General features: G+C 40.6%; 3 protein-coding genes across 4 annotated transcripts; 1 reads left to right on the forward strand and 2 right to left on the reverse strand.

Annotated features, from left to right (window-relative positions):
- Positions 1 to 4588: 4588 nt before the first annotated feature.
- LOC135488103 (uncharacterized) lies at positions 4589 to 7367 on the forward strand. The gene is made up of 4 exons (XM_064772543.1): positions 4589 to 4705; positions 5260 to 5647; positions 6079 to 6156; positions 6435 to 7367. Exons 2-4 carry the CDS (start codon positions 5270 to 5272, stop codon positions 6636 to 6638), a joined length of 660 nt encoding a protein of 219 aa, XP_064628613.1. The 5' UTR covers positions 4589 to 4705; positions 5260 to 5269; the 3' UTR covers positions 6639 to 7367.
- LOC135488102 (uncharacterized) lies at positions 6939 to 16742 on the reverse strand. Of its 2 annotated transcripts, XM_064772541.1 has the most exons (22): positions 16702 to 16742; positions 15797 to 16105; positions 15593 to 15681; positions 15146 to 15215; positions 14805 to 14933; positions 14566 to 14650; positions 14108 to 14256; positions 13519 to 13687; positions 13234 to 13292; positions 12995 to 13108; positions 12468 to 12680; positions 12129 to 12250; positions 11810 to 11940; positions 11453 to 11549; positions 10966 to 11187; positions 10563 to 10692; positions 10207 to 10263; positions 9956 to 10032; positions 9750 to 9833; positions 9485 to 9629; positions 9114 to 9183; positions 6939 to 8860 (listed from the first exon to the last, which is right to left on the reverse strand). In XM_064772541.1, exons 2-22 carry the CDS (start codon positions 15995 to 15997, stop codon positions 8805 to 8807), a joined length of 2469 nt encoding a protein of 822 aa, XP_064628611.1. In that variant the 5' UTR covers positions 15998 to 16105; positions 16702 to 16742; the 3' UTR covers positions 6939 to 8804. The 2 variants fall into 2 exon arrangements, with proteins under 2 accessions (XP_064628611.1, XP_064628612.1); XM_064772542.1 differs by lacking the exon at positions 9750 to 9833.
- A 668-nt stretch (positions 16743 to 17410) lies between these two features.
- LOC135488184 (uncharacterized) lies at positions 17411 to 20035 on the reverse strand. Its single transcript, XM_064772675.1, has 2 exons — positions 19204 to 20035; positions 17411 to 18698 (listed from the first exon to the last, which is right to left on the reverse strand). Exons 1-2 carry the CDS (start codon positions 19220 to 19222, stop codon positions 17890 to 17892), a joined length of 828 nt encoding a protein of 275 aa, XP_064628745.1. The 5' UTR covers positions 19223 to 20035; the 3' UTR covers positions 17411 to 17889.
- Between the last annotated feature and the right edge of the window lie 755 nt (positions 20036 to 20790).

Below are 20790 nucleotides of genomic sequence, written 5' to 3' on the forward strand. Positions count from 1 at the left end.
TACCTTCGCCTGTCGCATTCTAATTCATCATTTGCCACCGTTTGTTTCTATTCAATTTCATCCACTTTGTCAAGTCAGTTGCACTGACTCAAAGCATTAAAGGCTCTATCATTATGGATTTCAAGGTTTCGTCGCTTGTTCTGAGCAATCGAAACCTGTTTTAAAATTTAACTGAAAATATTTAACAGTACTACAATGATTTTGATAATATAGGTAAGGTATTATCCAATCAGTACGTCCACTGTGTCTCTATTTCCACTAATTACATTTCTCAAGTTTAAGAAATGAAACACGCAACCCTAATTTTGATATTTATGATACTCCGTTCAATGGTATCGATCACTTCAGTACTAACTTAGCCCGAGGCGACACGAAGTTAGTGCTACCCTTGCCAGCGATGTTATGACTTCCGCCGTCCGTCATCATGAAGCCAGCCATCTGCTGGAGGTGAGGTTGAGTGTTGTCATCAAGTCTCAAACATTGTATGACACCATCGTAGCAAGAAATCTGCAACCTTATTAACGCTAGGCTTTAACCGAGAGAAAGTTGACCGCTGACTGACAACCACAAAAGTCTGCTGATGGATCTTCTTAGTATGTTGTCACTGGTTACCGCACCCGTGTGTTAAGTACAAAAATGTAAGACATGACGCCAGTGTACGTTCGCTTATCCGATCATACTACGTTCAGAGGAATGTATGTAACTTTATCCTTTAGCTGCAACAGGCGGAGACAACCCGCAGCGACAATCACTACTTCACTTCTACATCGAATCGCCTCGTCTGGAGTTGTCGTGCTGTACGCTTGGTCCATTATGCGTATGGTACAACGGTACCGTCCGTGTCGTGGTTCTGAGACTTGTGTGCCAAAGCTGTTGGTATTATAGACAATATATCCCAAAATCGTCTTCTAATAAGACCAAACGTACAATGTACGTTGTTCAGTGTGGTTCATGTTATCTCTCCCCTCCGATATGAACCTCACCACAAAAAATGTAAACCCTATTCGATGCACAACCATTTTTCCCCTTGTTGATCTTAATTTAATCAAGTTGCGTTTTCCCATTACAGGAGTTAATTTGCCTTAACTCTTAATAAAACTGCTAAAATTCGGAAGAATTGGATCTCATGCGATCGATTTAAGGCAATTCTTGACAGTTCTTCCGGAGACAACATAAAATATCCTCAAATAGCACGAACTCGACGTAAAGTAAAAAAACACACATACGTTTTAAAGTGCGATGCATCAAGCCTTTTATTAAGAACTATTATCGTGAATATCGTCATTGTCAAAGTCAATCGTAATTGGCAAGAGATTAATCTATCTGCGATACTTACCTGTCCTCGTGGCTCCCTTGGGTGAACTGTACTATTCTCTTGAGCAGAAAGGTCGGTGTTTCTGATGTCTGACTTTTACGGAACATTGCCAGGGTTCTGTGCATCTACTCCGAGTTCAGTGACACTTAAAAACGTGTTGTCATGGCGTTAACCTTACCTGTCATCAGAGCAGAAAGGTCGGTGTTTCTGTTTTATACCATGTCTAACTTTTACGGAACATTGCCAGGGTTCTGTGTGTATTCTCAGAGTTCAGTGACACGTAAAAACATGTTGTCATGGCGTTAATCCTACCTGTCATCAGAACAACACATTTCTCATCTCTTTCCAAGCCGAATCCATCCCAATGCCAAATTAATGCTCTTTTATAAAAATGCGAGATGATGCACTAATCTGCTGGACTACATAATGAGAAGTGAACCGTCCGCATCATGATATTGCAGCAGTTTGGGGTTCAGGAAATAAAAATGACGGTTGTCATCCGAACCAATTTTGTGTTGCTGCATGTATTTTGATATCCGCGAGGTGTTTAATTGAGTGTGGCCCATCCAATATAGGCCTATTTTGCCATCCGTCGTCCTATATATATACTTTATGCGGCATCTTACGAAATTGAGGGTAATCATGGTATTGCGTTCCAATCATGTGAGTATTTGTTGTTGATTAGTACGTGATAACCAAATATCACGGCACTTCTGTTCTTGTCATTTCATATACGTATATTGGATCTCGTTATTTTCTCATCAGGAATTCATTACGGGGATATAGTACAATCATTCGCCGTCCACGACCCAATATGATGTCGCTCCAGAGTAATGCAGCTGTTCTTTCCTGATGTAGCAGTCGAAGTCCCCGTGGAAAAGGTGCCCGGCCCCATGGTAAATTCAATTCAGTGCTAATAATCATCCTGAGATTCAGTTGTTTTTCACTCATACGACATCAACAAAAGAAATATCGGGTGAAAACCCTTCATTGTGACATTCAGTACAGATAGCGTCATAGTCTATCTGTAAACGGGTTCGGTCTTATGTAACTTCTGGGTTGCACGAGTTAGTCTACCTGCTCGGAGGCTAGGAGGCTTTATTCACGAAAAGTGATTGACAACTGAGAAAAAATCATACCCTCTCCAGTATACCAAAATCCCCACAAGGTATTTATTTCTTGTCAGGTCTTTTGCGTTGAAAGCGTGTGTAGGTGAGCGCATCCGTGTCCCGGCAAAGGCATCCTCGAAAATCCATGGCCAGAGTCAGTCGTATCCTCCCGCACACGCTGACATTAAGCTCGGTCGATAGTGCCGAGTGTTGGCCTTGGTGTTGGCCTGAGCTTCAGGATGCGGCAAAGGCAAACATGATATCTCTGAAATTCACTTTTGACATTCGATAACACTGACTAGATTATTTAGCCTCTGTGTACTAAACCTCTAGAACTTTCATCGTCTTAAGTTGTTGGTACATTCTAAAAGATTATTTCACGGCGCAGAGCGTAATACAAACGAGCACTTTAGCGCCGCGTTATCCCAACAACTCAGTACCAGTTCTTATCAAGAGGGACTATTCCTTCGTACAAGGACAAGTTGATATTTGAAGAGCTTGCTTACATGTGTTTAAACAACGTTACAAGCAAACACTATCACATGTCTTCCTTTCTAGTCAGTTCCCAACATAAACTCGAAATTACTCTCTTTGAAATTGAAAAGACAAAGGTATGAATGAATATGAATTGCGTTTTAACTTACAGGTTTGAGCGTGAACCAATATTAGTTATCACATGAACAAAGAGGATGATAGAGCAACATAAATTGCGGGATGATGTTCATTTTCCACGAGTCCTAATGATGGTGTATCGAGGGGCTTAATTGATACAGAATAGTTCTAAGAATCACGAACATCCTTATAGGAAATGAGAAGGGTTTTTGACGTGCTGACTTTCTGAAGTGGCATTTGTTCTCTACGATTGATCCAATCGTAAACGCATATATAAAAAGGACATGCGGACTTTAACGATGTCAGTCATTAGCCGTATTACATCAAACTAGTCGACTGACCAGTTCGGTGATAACTCTTATTATGCCAACAGAATCAAATTTACTGCCTTCATACGCTAGGCCTTACCACATAACAAAGAGGGTTTCTGCGTTGATCAAACCACGGACACTGGGGTACAATCTAGTATAGTACATATAGTGTACGTGATCAGACAAAGCTGTTAAACGTTCATCCGAATATCGGTCTTTTACTAAATTTGTGAATACTCTCCGGCACTTTGAACCAGTTACATGTAACAGGCCTATTATACCCACCACTTTCTTCTGCGTGTTTGAACACAGCTTTGTGAGCATGTCTTCAAGTGAGTGATACCTACGTGACTGTGTAAGGGGTCCTTCCTACAAGCAAGATCAAACCATATCTCACCAAATTACAGGGAAGTTTCAAACAAACTCCATTCACCTAACTCACAAGTATAGTCATCAGTCCTAGGAAATCTTATCAATGTATAGCTTGAAACGATGGTGATAATGACAGCATCACGCGCGGAAGGTGGGCGGTGGCTTGGCAATTCAGAGCAATTCGTCAATCAGATGATAACTGAGATTATATGATAATATCGGGTAATGAACACGAGTTTATAACTGGTCCCACTGCAGCTGACGTCGCCTGGTATTTGAAGATTTATGAGTTAAACAAAGATGCCGATACTGGAATGAAATAAAAGCATTGATTAGAAGGTTAAACGAGCCGCCTGTCATCTTTGAAATCGTGAGTTCGACACCCGGTCAGTGTTCGTCCGTCCGTTCGTTCGTTCGTCTGGCGTTCGCTCGGTCGTATATGTACATGTATATACGTGCACGTGCGTTCGTTCGCTCCTTCTTACTGGGTGCCGTTATATTTTACATAACTACAGAATATGGCAGTATATACGTCATATACACTATCCGCGGACTTAAGAGGTCTGTGTCGCATTCATTGTGTCAGGCATTGTCTACATCACAAGTATCAACCCATCAGTGAGCCATCTATCTTAGATGTGACTGTGACTTTGTAAACACATATGTAATGATCATGCACTTAAAATTGGCTTCATATCAATCAGAAATTTGCTCAGAATGATATCGAGTTGGAATGCATGGGACATGGCACATGTTTCGGGCATAAATATACACTACATCTTTATGCACTGGCAGATATATTCTAGTTTTATGAATTTATGAATTTATTGAAATTTGTGTTACATATGTCATCAGCAGACTATGATGACTGTTTGGCCTCTATTACTGCACCATATGTGCTATATTTGCTTGCACTGCAAGTACGCTACATTTAGCGTGCAGGGTAATCCGTGTACGTTTTGATACAATTCGGACATTTTAACAAGGTAAGAACCGTTGGCTGAGGTCAGTTTAAATCAGGGTACCTGATTGAGCAATGACCCTCGAACAAAAGTATTGAAAGAAAATCGCATCATGTATAACATGTCGCCTGAAATACGAATCCTGATAGAATGAAACGCCTATACGAGTGTCAGTTGAACCTCTTGTTTTTAAATCTGAAAATGACATTTTTCATTTTTGAGATCATGCATCTATTTGATCGATGCCCATAACAGTAGTGTTGAAAAAATATACCGTAAAATACTTTCTAAGTGGGTAGTTAGCTAACGTGTACTTTGGAATACTGAATGAATCTATAATATCAATGTATAAATTTTGTTACAGTAATGAAATAGTGCAATCCCTCCGTTTTAAGATGTCAATTGCGCAGTTTAGTCTGTGTATGGCACTGCATTGGTGCCTGGCCGCGCTTCAGTTAATGATATTGAGAACAAAAATAAATTTAATATCTACACGTTTTAAGATTCTGTAGGTCTTCATTATCCAAAGCCAAAGCATGTACATTGGTAATACGATATTGTGAAATCATTTTATTCAGAGAGGCTACCATGGAAAAAAGGAGTGGACAAGTGTTCACGCCGCTGCATCCCTGGCAATGCAAGAAGTCGTATACTCCATTGGAGTCCGAAGTTCAAGTTGATGTTGAGTTAAATCGCCCCACGGCCACCGGCAGGACAGACTGGACCATCAGGAAAGCCAAGATCCCCGGGATCCTCATGGTCTTCTCGGCATCGATGAACCTCGTAGCGTTCAGCGTAATCATCGTGGTCGACGCATTTTTCTCCGAATTCATGATAGCCTGCCTGATCTACCTGACTACAGGGGTTTTGGCCATTGTTGGTGCGTTCAAGGTTCAGAGCACCCAAGTTGTGACACTTGCCACCCTGATAATGGCCTGTATATCTCTCAACCTCGTCGGGGCTCAGGTGAGTTATTCTAATCCGTGACTTTATCAATACTGACGTGACTAGTGAGTGCCAACAATCAGTTTAGCTTTCAGGATCAATAAGCCCTCCCCAGCCGTTGAGGTTTCGACCTTTACCGATTGTCGGCGTTCAACCCGTTTTAACAGGCCATTTCACTCGATACTTCCTACCCCCCCCCCCCCCCCGAGACAATCGTTCGGGTGGAGTCCGTGGATGCGGATTATACAACAGATTAGTTTTTGGTCTTTTGGGGGTTTAATCTCTACCACTTAAAATCCAACGACTGTGTCACAGCTATCTCTTACTTTCATGTTTATCCAAGTCCGTAGTGCCAGCTCCAACATGCATGATATGAAAGTGAGGAGCCATTCGGACAGGGTGCTGAACACCTCCAAACTTATGCTCTAATAGCACAACCATTTATTTTTCAGTTATTATTGCGGTTGTTTGATTTGGGAATCGGGCGCGGTCTTGCCGAAATACCCATCGGTTCACAGGTTTCACAGCAGGTAGGTTCGAGTACGACTTCTAGCACACGCGAACATGGCCGTCCTAATTCTTGCTTTATAATCAGAAAGGCTGCTATGCCGAGAAAGGATACTGGTATGGTTAGCAAGAACACTGCCGAACTATCTTGATATCACAAAAAGTAACTTTTTTTGCAGTTTGTATACTGTAGTCTAAAGCGTTACAGTGTGTCGTATACAGCACATGAGTACTATTGGCTAAATATAAAAGTAAATTTACCAATTTTGAGAAGTAATTGAATTCATCATTTCAATTTCAGATTATCTACTGGACGCATGTCGTACTCTTGTTCAACTCGTTCCTCACGCTTGCCGTCTGCATTGCCCTGGTCTTTATTGGAAGCAAGGTGATCTGCCAGTGCTGCGGAGGTGGCGACCAGGGGGATGACGGGGCAAGACAAGACGCGGCAGTCATACCAGGCGGCGAGTTCGAATCCCAAGTGCCCTTTCTGTCAATAGATTAATAGGTGGTGGACGGATGAAAACGCGTGCTATATGTACTATATGTACATGTTCATGAATATGTCGAAAGGATTTAAATGATGCTCTACTGTCGAGGCGGTTAGCAGTAGATGGCGAGGCCCGACAGAATGCTGCAGTCTTTACGAGACAAAAAACTGAAGTCGAATTTCTGTCAATATGGTGGACGGATTACACATATACAAAGACGAAACGCATGCCCTTCTCAATAGCTATAAAATGTATGGGTAAACTGATGATGTATGCTATTACTCGGAGGTGGAAGGGAATAACAAGTCATAACGTATTACAAATATTATATCATCATTTATTACCAGTGTCAAGTATGTATCAAAGTTAGAATCGTAATAAATGAAACAGATGGCACAAAGTGATCCCTTGTTCGCTGGGCAACTCATGATAAACCTTTAGTTTCTGGTACATACATATATCACCCTGAATTCCCCTGATTACTGAGAATCAGGTCCAAGGGGTCTTCCCAACCTGCTGAGCAGGCCTGTCCTGGGAATGGAGAATAGCTCTTCAATAATGTTTGAATTACTGTGTTCAAGTCTTCCAAAGAAATTACATTGTGCTCATAGGGTAGGTAATTAAAGGTTCTTCAATCATGAAATGCGCTGTTGGTTTGTCATTTGGATAGCAAACAAATTGCAAACTCTCTCGAAGTGATTGTCCAACTTACCATCAGAATATACCTGTATTTTTACCAATAACTACACACTTTGTCTGTCTTTCTTGTGAAGAACCAACTTTCCAAAACCTCTACCAGGCATTATCCAGGGTAGGCTGCTCGGTAAGTTGGAAGGCCTACCTTGAATACACAAGCTTTAAAAGATAAGATTCCTGGCCAGTTGAGGAGCTGATTCTGCAGGATGTGTTTATTAGTATGGCTGGCTCTACATGAAAGGGAAAATACAGCGGTTTTTTCGTTTCCGGCATAAGCAGAATGAGAAAACAGGAGTGACGAAAAGATAAAACATCAATCCTCTTTTACCATGGAATTGCCGCACCTATTAAAATCACATAATCAAAACTCACAGACCTCTACGTAGTTATCTATGGAATTTCAAGAACACATTATGCAAAATAAACATAATAAAGCATTAACTAATAGCACCTCTTTTTTAATATTTTTCAGGCAAATACAGAAATGTACTGACAAAGTAGAACTCCATAATGAACTTACCATCAAATTGTTCATGATTCTATGCATTTATGATTGATGGATGACAACAATACTGCTGTGTACATCAATATAAAAATGATGCATGTCCATTTTTATTTCTTTAACCAGTTGGCCACAGTGTATCAAGATAATCTTGACAAGTACATGATTGTGTAACCATGTGACAAATGCCCGTACTTCCTATTCTAACAGCGAGGAGAAAAAGAATGCATCAATTAACCTAAAACTTTGGGGATCAGCCCCATTCACTTGATTAATTGCAGCATTAAGAAGCCAAGAAATGTGTAAGTAACTTGTTTGGAATGTTGAATAAAGATAGACATGCTTTCCCAGCTGCACCATCAATCACTGTAGACAAACAGAGTAAATATTTCATCAAGTGAGGAATGTACATTGGCTTTATTGGAACTGATGACTAATTGACAGTTGTGCAGAGATGAAAAAACATCTATTGCAAATACGGGGAACATTGAGATATTTGAACAAATCTTTCGAGTCACTTGATGGAGATCTGTACGATTCCCCTTAAGCCTCTTAAGACAAGAGCCTCAGAGAAGGATGGATAAGGTCAAGGTGACATGCTGCTTAGACTGCTATAACACAATGGAGTAAAGAATTATCTGTGACGAAAACTAAGTTCTCAGAAGAGTGGAAAATACATGTCATCTGATTATTCTCGATGTATTGAATACATATGTACATCATGTCCCCTTCACTTGCTATTTTTGAAAATTCATCCAACTGTCATAAGAGGGGTCCCAAATCCACCTCAATTTAACAATGAATCAGATCGGCGATCATTCATGGAGAGCAGGAGCAAGGAAAATTATGACATCAAAACAGTGGACAGATCTGAATATTTTTTCAGGAAGACAGCTGAAAAAAGGGGTCTAGGTAAAGTGATTTTTTAAGAACATCTCTGGAACTTAAATGATACGTCATGGAGGTTATATGTCATTGTCTATTATTTGAAGACATTCGTCTGACGATAATCAAGTCTTACAGAAGGCGCAGGCTTATCTGAAAGATATAAGAGAATGGATTAGGCTAGTCGTACATGTACTGCAAACTATCAGTATATGGACAATGATTTCTCAAGGACTTGTAAGATGCCAGCTGTAAATACCTCTTACAGTTTACGCAGAGGCTTCGGACATATGGAGGATTTAGCATTCTATTATGGTTCTATTGTGGCCTAAATTACTAGAAATAGACTCCTCCTCACATAGTTTGCATTGGTAAGACATTTAATCAAAAGGCAGTGCTCACTCACCAGGCAATCCTGTCCTTTTGTCTGTGTAGAAGTCATCTGTTTGTTGGATCTGGATAATCTCTGCAAAATACTGAAAAACATAACAAGGAAATAAACATTTAGTTGGATGCTGATTCTGATGTTGAAAATTAACTTAACATCAAAGTATATTATCAACTCATGCCCCATTGCAGCTGCAGGCACGGCAGTCCTTCTGAAAGAATCCTGAACAAAATTTCAGCCTGGACTCCTCCAATCGCTTAAGCTTTCCTGCTGATCATTTACCATACATTGTACCTTCTGTCATTTTAAAGTATTTTGAAGGACTAGTAAAGTAATGACCCAACATGTACTACCATCTAAGACATGAGGAGAAAGAAAATCAAGCCTACCTTGACTATAGGAATGTCTCCATTTTCTACACCTAAATCGGCCAAAAATTCCACAAGTTGTTTGTCATTTTCTCTGTTAAAGTCATAGGACTTGGTAAGTTCCCCAACTTTGAGTGATTGGTTCAGCAGGGGTGGAAACTGTTCGCTGAAAAAATGATGAAGCAATATCCATTTAATAGTCACTAAGACTTAATTAGGGGTAAAAATCGAATCTGATAAAACTCGTAACCTCTGCTATGGAGAGTGTTTCTCACTTGAATCTTACCTGCAGTCACTTAGACCATTGATTGAATCTCTGACCATCCAGTGATAGAGTATGAAAGCCTTCGACGCCAAGTCTAACAAAACACTGAAAATGGGAAAATATACATACTCAACCAAAGAGGAAGCAACTAAGACCACACGAACTTGAGCATCATTAGGGTGAAAGAACATGCCCAGTGAAAATGTAATATTAGAAAGAATATTTACCAATGTATGAAAGCTAGATAAGCCTCATCTGACATGAACACTTTCTTGAGTTTAAGCACCTTCTTAAGTACACCACCCTAAAAGAAAAACAAGAGAAAAACTGAAGCCAAGCAAACTACCTGTAGACTGGCCAATTGTTTCATCATGAACATTTCACTAACGCAGCCTTGAAGACAGATAGGAGCATTTAACATTATGTGACAGACAGGATTCTTCTGGATAGAAAAACTAAGCAAAAGTAACAAGCTTACCTCGTATTCAGGAGAAAACAAGTTCTTTTTATCCAGGTCTAGAACAGTTACGTATCTCTGAAAGTAGAGAAAAGTTCCAGCTATGGTCATTTTCCTGTAACAGGTAAAGGATTATTGAATAACAGAACTGATAATGTTGCGGACAGTAATTTAATACAAGGACAGAAGACTTTAATGAATTTGTTGAACAACCAAGGTCACATAAAACTGTGATGGGCAGAGCAAACGAAAAACCAGTGTAGAGTATGCCCTTTTCAGAGTGGCCGAAATAGGTTTAGCAATATGCCTCCCTGTCAATGAAATTGACAACCTTTCAGCATGCACATCCTGCCTATTAATAATCATTTGATGCGCACCTTAATCGATTCTGGAACTAGATGCTCAGCAGATTTCTTCTCGGGTTTTATAAGGCCAATCAATGTTAGTTTCGACAGGTCTGTAATTTTAAGGGGTTGATTCTGAGATAGCACCACTGTTTTCCGTCGACTGAAATTAATGTAGAAGAAAGATGAGGTTAAGAGATTACGTGTTAACGTCAGTAACTACAATGTACTAAACTAAACAGGATAAAAGATCTTCTGTCAGATTGGGTGAATAGTAAAATCGAATCAACTCATCACATCTGACCAAGTAACCTGATATGTTGTACTTGCAACAAGATTGACTGCACGCTTGCTTCAAGTGTAGTGCTAGCATAGAAGTAAGGTGAAACACCGAGAGGGCAGAGCTAAAATTTCGGCAAAAACCAAGGTGGCAGACCTAGAATATCCAGGCACAAACAGCCCCAACGTGGTTAAAGCATCCTTCACATCCCGTTCTAACTTGCCGATGACCACCACTGGCCGTCCCATCAGCATCGAGGCAAACAAATGATGACTATAATTGTGCGTGTTGACGAACTTCAGGATGCCGTAACCTGGTGATGTTGGTTCAAGGTTGTTCACATGTTCTGCAGAGCTTATCACAGGAATTTTGATTTTTCTGCAATGAACGAGAAAATGATCATAAGATGAAATGCATTAAGAGCAAAAGAATTGTTGTCCTCAAAGCAAGAGAGATGCAAGTGACAGCATGATCTGTTTGTGACGTCACTTGTACCTTTTTTTAGTTTTTTTGCTTATCTCTCTATTACATGTATTACTATTAATTGCACAGCCATAAAAGTACACACTATAGATCTACACGTCATTTCAAAACGCTAACCTGAAATCATTCTATTTGAGCTTCAATGAAGATGACAACTTACTTTCCAACATGATGGAAGTTATCAGAGTAAGCTGAATCTCCACCTTGACTTGGGTACTCATCACAAGGGCTGTCATCTGCTGGTCTTAAAGTTGCCACTAAAAACATATGTTTATGTAAAGAAATTAAACATCAGTGTATGACGTAGGCCCTAAGACAGATGCTAATGCAAAGTGCTAGAGTAGCCTGGACTCTATCTCTGGTCACAGGGTGAAGCCAAAGGTCGAGTAACTGGGCCAGAAACCCAACTGGCACGTAGCCAGAGTGACATGCATAAATGCTCAGCCCATCTTGGAGGAAAATGCTCTCTGGAGAAAGGCTCCTTTAAGTGAAGAAAACCAACAAGGAAATGCTTTACCTTTAATTGCTTCATTCAGCTCATGTTGGTTGCTAAAAGAAGATGAGGCCTCCACAAATATTTCTTCATCGCTAGGGGTGGAGATGATTTCAAAACTGTTAGAATCGCCATCTCCAACAAGGCTCCTTCGTCTGAAATAAATAAAGACACATTTATTCAAAAGCTCCATTTGCAGTGCATTTTTTATTTTAAGACACATTTCTCAAAGAGTGCAATGTTGTGTGCACAACAAGAGATGTAAACCTCGCTGATCAAAAGCATCACCAGAAACTAAACTGGTTTACAGGCTTTAGATTCCAAGAAGAAATTGATAACTTACTGTTCACTGCAAGGGTTTCCGGCTGCAACAAACTTCGGTTCATAACCAGATTTGACGAATTCACAGTCGTCTCTAACCGAAAAGAAAGACTCTGCAGACTTGAAGCTTTCCAGAGTATCAGTCTGAAAGGTTGAAGACTCGGGGGTCAGAACGTTAAAAAAGTGGAGTTGAAGAATTGTGTGAGGAGATCCACAAAACAAGTGCTGCAGTATATGTCATTACACTGTTTTCACAATGACAGTATACCGTATGCGAGTCGAGTTGGTAATACTAGTATGACAAAGACTAGTTGCCTTCCGCCGAACACAACTACTATACTGAGACAAAACTAAAACTTACTGAGAGCCATCGAGCCAGCTTTTCTGGTGAGCATCCACTTCTGTCTGTAGTGGGGTCCTTCAAGCCCCAGCTACTGGCCGAATCCGCACCATCAGTACTGAAGAGAAAGTTGATTGTGACACACTGACCTATGGTCAAAAGGCATGAGGGAGGATCAGTCAACTCAGAATCCTTCTTTTCTATTAGAAGTGTGGCAGTGTCTCGTCTGAAGTACTGAAGATATAAAGAAGATCACGTCAGGGTGGTACCAGTAGGCAAAGGATGTCTATAAAGTCTACTTTAAGTAATTTGACAGATAAGAGCTTATTTTTCAGAGACTCTCACTTGCAAAGGGAAATTAACCAAGTGGTTGTGCATGAATTTTTGACCGAAGACACTGGCTCCACCTTCAGAATATTGCCAATAGAAATGTATGTACATGTAGCTCAAGCTCACATTCAGAATTGACTGGGATAACAGACATGCAGGAGCCAATGAGGGTGCTACTTTGGAACATGGACCCTCACTTTTCTTTATAAATGACTTACTCTGAGAATATTGCGTAGGCCATTGATGCCTTCCTTTGCTCCCCATAGACTGAGCTCATGTAAGGTCCTCAGGGCTTTATCAAAGCGCCTCCTGTGGAGCCTGACAAGTGAGGGCTAAAGTGAAACAGAAACTCATTAAACTTTAAATTATTTTTGATAGCAGGCATGTTATTTCTTAAAACAGCATAAAATTTACAAGGCAACGTCAAGTCTAAAAGGCCATAAAGACGTGACCTTACCTTATACGAACCATAGTCCTCCATGGATACATTGACAATGTCAGTACCAAACGAAGAAGCTGAAAAAATAACAAGTTGATATGATTTCATCGAATAATGCCAAGTGGAGAATTTTGTAAAGGACATGCTGTGTACATTCACAAGTATATCCTCTCGAAATTTTCAAAATTGGCATTTAAATGCTTGTTGTTGGCCACACTTTGATGACTTCTGAGAACTACCCCTTTTCTGATATGATTCTTTGGAGGAATATGTATGTAATTGGGAGAAATCTTTTTGACTTACATCGCCTTATTTTCTCCTTTGTTTGAGATTGTATATGTGAGCTGCTATTACCATCAAAACTGGCCGACTCAACAAAGCTCGACTTGGCGCTTGTGCTTGTTCTTTTCTCCCTTAGGAATGCTCGGTCTTCAATCATTCTGAACTTCTTGCACAGCCTTTGGTCTTCATCCTGAAAGACACAACCAGAAGCATGTTTCATCAGAGAGGATCTGATACATAAAATGAGCTTACACAGAGCTGTCTAGAGGACTAGGAGAGTGAAAAGGGTCCTCCTAACTGCCGAGATGTTCCTACTCTCTCAGCAAAACAGCATGAAGTTGGCTCTATAGCCAATAGGAAGCCAAAGGGATGGTTTGGTTTCTCAATGTACTGTGCTGCAAGTATGCATGACAATCCTTTTAACTTCCTTCTAAAACAGTAACTGTCCAACAAAGCATAACTGAGTATCATGCCAAGTCACACTACGATCATGACTTTGCAACTGGCCTCCGCATACACCATCGACAATGTAAATAGTATGGTCAGAGGTGACCACTTCAAAAACTAATCAGCATGTTCAGACTAAAATACCCAAGCGAGTGCTACTCACCAATAATGGTTGAATGACTTCAATAATTTCACGGATTTCATAGATAATGTTATCAATACTTCTATCACAGGATTCATTGAGAATCAGTTCCTCTTCCGTCATCTGTTCAACTCGCTGTTTGGGTTGCTTTTTAAACTGTTCGAGCTTGGCTGAAACAGAAAAGGAAAGAGTTTCACTAACTGCCTCCACTCATCAGAAACTAAAAACCAAGAGCTGCATCTTGGTTTGGTAATAGACGACCCCATCATTGAATCTCAGGCAGATCTCAGTTTCCATGTATGTATTACCTAAATATTCCTGGCTGTCAATGCCTGTCACTTGATTACAATGAGACGTCACACTTACAGTCTTTGTATTAAACTGGGGTCTCTGACAGCAAAAAGGTTAACAACACAAACTAATATAGAAGAGGAAGCTACATTTACACATCAACTGACTAAATTGATTAAAAAACGAACCTTTAGTAAACTCTAAGTCAGCTAGGTAGTGCTTCATATCCTTGTAGAACAGCTTCAGGTTACCATACTTGAAGTTTTTTGACACCTGCAAGTAAGAACATAATTGAAGAAACCAGCAAGTTTTCTTAAAGGCAAAAATCGTGTTGGTCCTAGCCAGCCAATTATTAATGGTATTATAAACTTAAACTTTTATAAAATCAAAAGGAATGAACATACACTGTACTTTTGATGTTACATACTTGCTGAAACAGCCGCTGTATATCTTCGAAAAAAGTCATTATCTTCCTGCTATCTGGGGTGACGTATGCCATACAAAATGGCCGGACAAATCCTCTAGCCTGGGAGTCGTGGAGGGTGAAATGATGCACCTGTGAAAAGAAGAATATTTCCGAGTTGCTTTGTTATCTATCTAGAAATGCAGAAACCTGATTTCTCATTATGCAGCCTAAGCCAACTTCTTTGGTTTCCCTGTCTGGTGGTCTTAGCCACACTGACCAAAATATCAGACTCAATGCGTGGTAGTGAGTTACTTGCTTCATACCCTCCATGATTCAGCAACTTTAAGACTAGAGATACTTACATATGCATAGACACCTTCTTTAGACTCATCAAGCACAACCTGTGCATCTCGAGGCATACAGAACTTGCTCCTAAAATGTCCAAAGGATTTTCATTTTTAAATGAGTTTGTGTAGTAAATGGTTAATGGATTGGTCTGTGACACACATTGATTGGAAAGTGATTGACACTGTGATTGGAAAGTGACACACATTCAATGTTTCAGAATAGATACCTCTGAAGATAAGGACCTCGGAACTGTCATATCATTCTTTACAGGCCCAGCCAAGGCCACAGCAACCAGGATCTTGGTACATGTAAGTTACTTAATATTATAGATATGATATTGTCTTCATACAACCATCTTGCACCATCCTGATAAAACAAATTATTGGAAAATAATACCTTTGTCTTTAGAATGTTCAACCTCCCACTATGATTTTTAAAAACCACAGATGCCTCCAACTTACGTTGTGCTTTGATGGTCCACAGACATAATCTTGAGAACAAATGAGTTGAGATCAAATCCATCATTGTTACTGTTATTTGGAATGCTTATCTGAAATGACAAATGACCATCAACACATGTATAATTAGAACTGATACATAAATACTCAAAAATTAAAATGTGCAAAAATATAAGGACATCCATTTACGTTCACACATCTACTCACCAGAGGTTTTGGTCCTTCAAGTTCTGAGAACTCGGCGATTACTATAAAGTCTTCTTCAATGGCTGCAAACTTATTCCATGGGTTTGGTGAGTAGTACAGTGGCATATACTCTGGTGGCAGTAGGGTTGTATCAATGATTTGGGCATCATCTAACATGCCCTGGTCGAAGCTGCTGATGGTCTCAACATAACCACTGTACATCTTGCTCGATGGTTATACTACTAGTGCATTTGAATTGCAGGTAGGAAGTTGACCATCCAGTTCGCAATCGGCATTAGTAACTAGTAGGCTATGCAGAACGGAAGGTTTCTGAAAAAGAATAAACAATTTTTATCATATAAAAAAATGCCAGTACTAATTCATCTCATGGTCAATGACTCAATAGGCCGGTGATGGAAACTCTGTGTTACCTGGTGGAAATAACATTATTTTGGACAAACAACCATCTTTATACAATAAATGAATAGATCTTCAGATCTTTATAAATCTTTACAAACATACAATAGATCTTCAGATCTAAATGCATCTAAATGCAATCAGCCACAATAGAACTGTCCATAGAACTATATATTGAGCATGTGTATAGAGCAACACATGTACAATACCATATGTGACGTATGTATACAACCAGTCATTATGACATTGATAGTGTAGTGTTGGATAGTCATCAATGCACGGGCATAGGCCTATGCATGTATGTATGACATTGTACGGGAGGCATGACATTGACAGGCCACAAAATGTCGCAAGAATATGACGCGATGCACGAAAACATTGCAATTTATTGACTCGAAATGGACTAACATACTCAATGACAACATTTATCAGATAACACAGAGCATGCTTACTAAACAGAACTCAGAGAAAAGTAATGAAAGTTTGATTTGAAAGTACGGAAAACTTACCGATTTGTGACATCTTCGATCAACACAATCTTGGCGATTTGTTACATCCTCGATATACACGTCGAGTCGCGGGATGTCGGAGTTCTTCTAGTTATAACCGGTGACGCCACCATCAGTTCATAAGTTACTAACGCGGGAAATACGAATGCACGTAGGAAAGAAGAGACCCCCTGTAGGGTTTGTGAAGGGTCATGGGGAGGGGAGAGGGGGGGGAGGGTTGTTCTCAGCACCCTTGGGTTTCTGTTGGCCAGGATTCATAGGGCCTACTGGTGACAAACCATCCAATGTGAACTCAAAGTGAATGTGATCATCTGAGGGATGGATTCATACTGGAGATAAACCATTCAATGGGAGACATTGCAGTGGGACCTTGGTTTTGATGGGGTGAAAGGCGGCATTCTGGAATAACACGCCATATACTAGTCGCTACAATAAACAACTCGCAGTCCCAGCCTCACCGGCCGAAATCCATCCCAGTTTGCCCCATTTGTTCGTTTCAAAATTACAATGGCGGGAAAAAACGAGATGCAAGGGGTCTTGGTTGGTGTGAGGTGATAGGGGGAATACTGCACTAACATGCCATTCCAGTCGCTACAATAAACAACTCGCATTTTTAGTCCCATCCATCCCATATACCAGGCCCCGAGTAAAGTTGGTGATGGAAAACGGAGATGGCTTGATCGACTAAAAGAAAGTGTTGAAATTCAAATTCAAATCATCCCATTTCATTTACAAAAAAATGTACTTCAAACATGCCCTATTGGGCAACAGAGTCAGAAGCTATACATCATGTACATTCAAAATGATAAAGTTGGTAAGCTAGAAGATAGCTTAATTAGTTGATGGAAAAGTTGGTAGATAGACAGCAGTGCGAAATTGATTGGCCGCCTATAGGGTCCAACGGCGGGTGTAATTAAGCTGAGTTTAATACTAAGTAGAATGTTGTTCGAATTGACTGCTGAGGCAACCAATCCAGATGGCAATCCCTTTTTTTCGCTGGCGATGACACCGATGGGACGGACTATCGGATCAAAAGATGGCCCTGCGGCATGCCTGGATCGGTACCGTGTTGAACAATATATGGCAGGTGTCCTCGTGGCGGGGATATACGGGGTACAGGAGAAACAATTTCAACAGGCGACATCCAGTCATTCCCCGATCGCGAGTCTTGATGGATTGGAATCGAAACTACTTTGTGGTTTCGTTAGTTTCGGCTACGTGGGCCCCTCTCTTGGCTAAAGGTGGAGCAACTTTGGTAATGTCTCCTTTGTACGTTGCAAATGACGTGGCATACCTAGTAAATCTTACTAAGGACCTTAACATATCGATGGTACCACGGCGCTTCTGGAACACAGGCGCCGAGAAGCCGGTCGGGAGTTCAGAGACTTTGTCATTCTCCTCAGCAACGGTTATAGTCCGTTCCGTGCAAGCGGTCGCAGCGTTTCGGCGTCTCCGATCCAGAAGCTTTTTCTGATGGTTCGCTGCTTCGTGTTCCATCCTACCCAATGGCGTGAAAGCGTTATCGTCCATTTCCGGTGGAATGACGGCGTCGTGTAAGCGGATAACCTTACGTTTCCTGGTACAATCTGCGCAAGCGTACGGCCCCAAAATATCACAGAATTGAATCGAAAGTAAATTTGTGTTTTGCGATCTGAAAGTCCTGTCACAAGTGCACAGAGACGCATCAGTAATGTTCCCAGAATATCTCCCATGGCTGCTCTTTACCCTGTCGTTGATGCCAATTGACCTGAAGCCATCTGGTGGCCATGGCCGAGGTATCATAGTCTTGACCACCGTTTGAGGTCGCGGGGACGGATCTTGAATATTCCTAACTCCCATCCGCAGATCCTTGTCAAAACTTTCTTCTAGAGTCGACTTTATCCTTGACACCAAGTTACGTTCCCTTTGCGGTAGGTTAATCAATGTATTTCGTTCTAGGTCTCTCCGAGTTATGGCCGAGGTTGACCTAATCAGCCGAAATTCCGGTAGATATCGATCTGAAATGGAAAGAAGGAGGAGTTAGTGAATAGAGATCACCAAAGCACCGTGCAAATAAACGAGCTATTTAAATCGCAGCAAATAGATTTTTTCTTCCAGCGCCCAAACTGCTTGGGATATATCCTCCGATTCTAATTGCGCTAATTCCTAATTTTGCAAGAACATGGATCTTATAAAGCTGGTCGATTGTGACTGATCAGGTTGGCCAAGCCAAAACTTACCAAGCAAGTTGGTCGATAGTGCATGATCAGGTTGGCCAAGCAATGGCAGAATTGATCAAGTGGGTCATAGTTGAGCTGAATCTGTCAAGAAACTAGCTTTGTCCAACTGACCAATTGAATTGGTTAATTGACCAATCTTGCTGGTAAGTTGAATACAAAGTTTGTCAACTGACCAAGGAGTTCGGTCAACAACCTTAAATTGGTCAGTTGACAAATTTCGGACTTAACTACATGTTTTCAATGGAGTCAAGATGCTTGGAAAACACTATAATGCTCTTCTTACCTTTTATCTCAAAATCCATAGTAGTTGGTAGTTGGCAGATGATTTAAGTTCAGCTATGATATCATTTTTCTCACTATGGTGGGAAATTAAACAGCCTTGGTCTCGTTAGTCCCAACACATCTAGACTCGATTGTCGCCTATCCCCGTTGTTGACTTTTTAGAAGGTTACCCATATGGATACCGTAAGCGTATGCCGGTATAGAATGTTCTTCTTACAAATATCAGATCGTGGCTCAATACTCCAAAGAATCATTCAAAACGAAAAAGTCTTTGTAATGAATTTAATTCGTTTTCTACTTCAAGAAAGATATCAAATTGAGATAGATTTGGCTTAATCCTAAGAATGTTTACCCCGTAGTTTTAGTCTGTGTAAACCAACAAACATTGCTTTTTCAATGGACTTGCAAACAACCTTTTTACATAGGTGTCATCTCAAATAGACCATCAAAATATGGTATACCAGTGTACAGCTAAGTACAGTAAATCCGGCCAACAGTAGATTGAAATACATCAGAGCATATCCCGCTTTTGCTGCTAGGTCAACCGATCCTTCCTTTTCTTAAGAAATAAAGCGTAGAGCTATGAGATATGATATAGATAGCGCGTCTTGTTCAACTATTCTTTCAATATCAATGCTGTCACTAATGCATATTAGTGTCTTGTCCGTCGCTCAATAACTAACCGTCAGTCATCGACCAGTTGACGGTTCTGAATGAGTTGAAAAAATCGCACTGACTACTTTCGATGATCAATGCCTTCTGGTTTAGCATTTGGTGTGGGGCGAGATCTACATGTTCTGTAGACAAGACGGTAGTATCGAATGAGAGTGAGATCCAAAAGAAGAAATAAAAACTACCATCAATCGCATGACAACTGTCTATGGGGCTGTCCAGATCGTTATTCCCGGTACTGATTGGTCGATGACGGATACAGGTCGGGTGAACTGTAGCCTAAAGATAAGAATATTTTATTCCCCCGCCGGATTTTTTCTTGAGGGGTCAAAGATATCTTTTCCATAGGTAATGGGGTTTTCCATCCACCGCCTCGACCTTCTCGTGACCGTTAGAGACAATGTGACTCTTTACCGGGGCTCTATGACTATAAACAAGCTTGACATTGCCGTTTTACACTCTGTAGTTTTGCTATATTTCGTGGATGACGCACCCAATCTTTAAGCCATTGTCAAAGCTCGTATGTGCATTGGTGCCACCAAGTGACCTGGAGTCGTTTCAATACTGGGCAAATGAGAGTCGTGGACTTCCACAGCAAAATGCCGATTGTTTAACTCCTTACAAAAAGAGCAATACTTGTTACCTAAAACGTCACAAAATTGACAGGAGCGAAAAGATCCATTTGTGCCAAACCTTCTACACCTCGGGTCCTTTTGATTCCAGACTTTCAATTCCTCATTGAATCGCTTATGGACGTAATCTTCCCTTGCGTGTGGTGATGCCATGCACTCCTCATAAACACTAGGAAATGGTATGAAATCATTTTGAAATCGTCTCACTTTTCCAGTCGATAAATAGTTCCCAAAAATGAGTTTCCTCTCAGCGAAATAGTTCCAGTTTGCATTGGGAATGTATT

Source organism: Lineus longissimus, chromosome 5 (assembly GCF_910592395.1).
Source record: "Lineus longissimus chromosome 5, tnLinLong1.2, whole genome shotgun sequence".
In the NCBI taxonomy this organism is placed as follows: Eukaryota; Metazoa; Nemertea; class Pilidiophora; order Heteronemertea; family Lineidae; genus Lineus; species Lineus longissimus.

Bases quoted from the DNA above. Each gene is read 5' to 3' on its own strand.
- LOC135488103 (XM_064772543.1), top strand. From the start codon at position 5,270: ATGGAAAAAAGGAGTGGACAAGTGTTCACGCCGCTGCATCCCTGGCAA. The intron at 5,648-6,078 runs GTGAGTTATTCT...TTTATTTTTCAG, and splicing joins TCAACCTCGTCGGGGCTCAG to TTATTATTGCGGTTGTTTGA. The intron at 6,157-6,434 runs GTAGGTTCGAGT...TTTCAATTTCAG, and splicing joins GTTCACAGGTTTCACAGCAG to ATTATCTACTGGACGCATGT.
- LOC135488102 (XM_064772541.1), bottom strand. From the start codon at position 15,997: ATGTACAGTGGTTATGTTGAGACCATCAGCAGCTTCGACCAGGGCATG. The intron at 12,681-12,994 runs GTAAGTCATTTA...TTATATCTTCAG, and splicing joins GCCTACGCAATATTCTCAGA to TACTTCAGACGAGACACTGC. The intron at 9,630-9,749 runs GTAAGATTCAAG...TCATTTTTTCAG, and splicing joins AATGGTCTAAGTGACTGCAG to CGAACAGTTTCCACCCCTGC.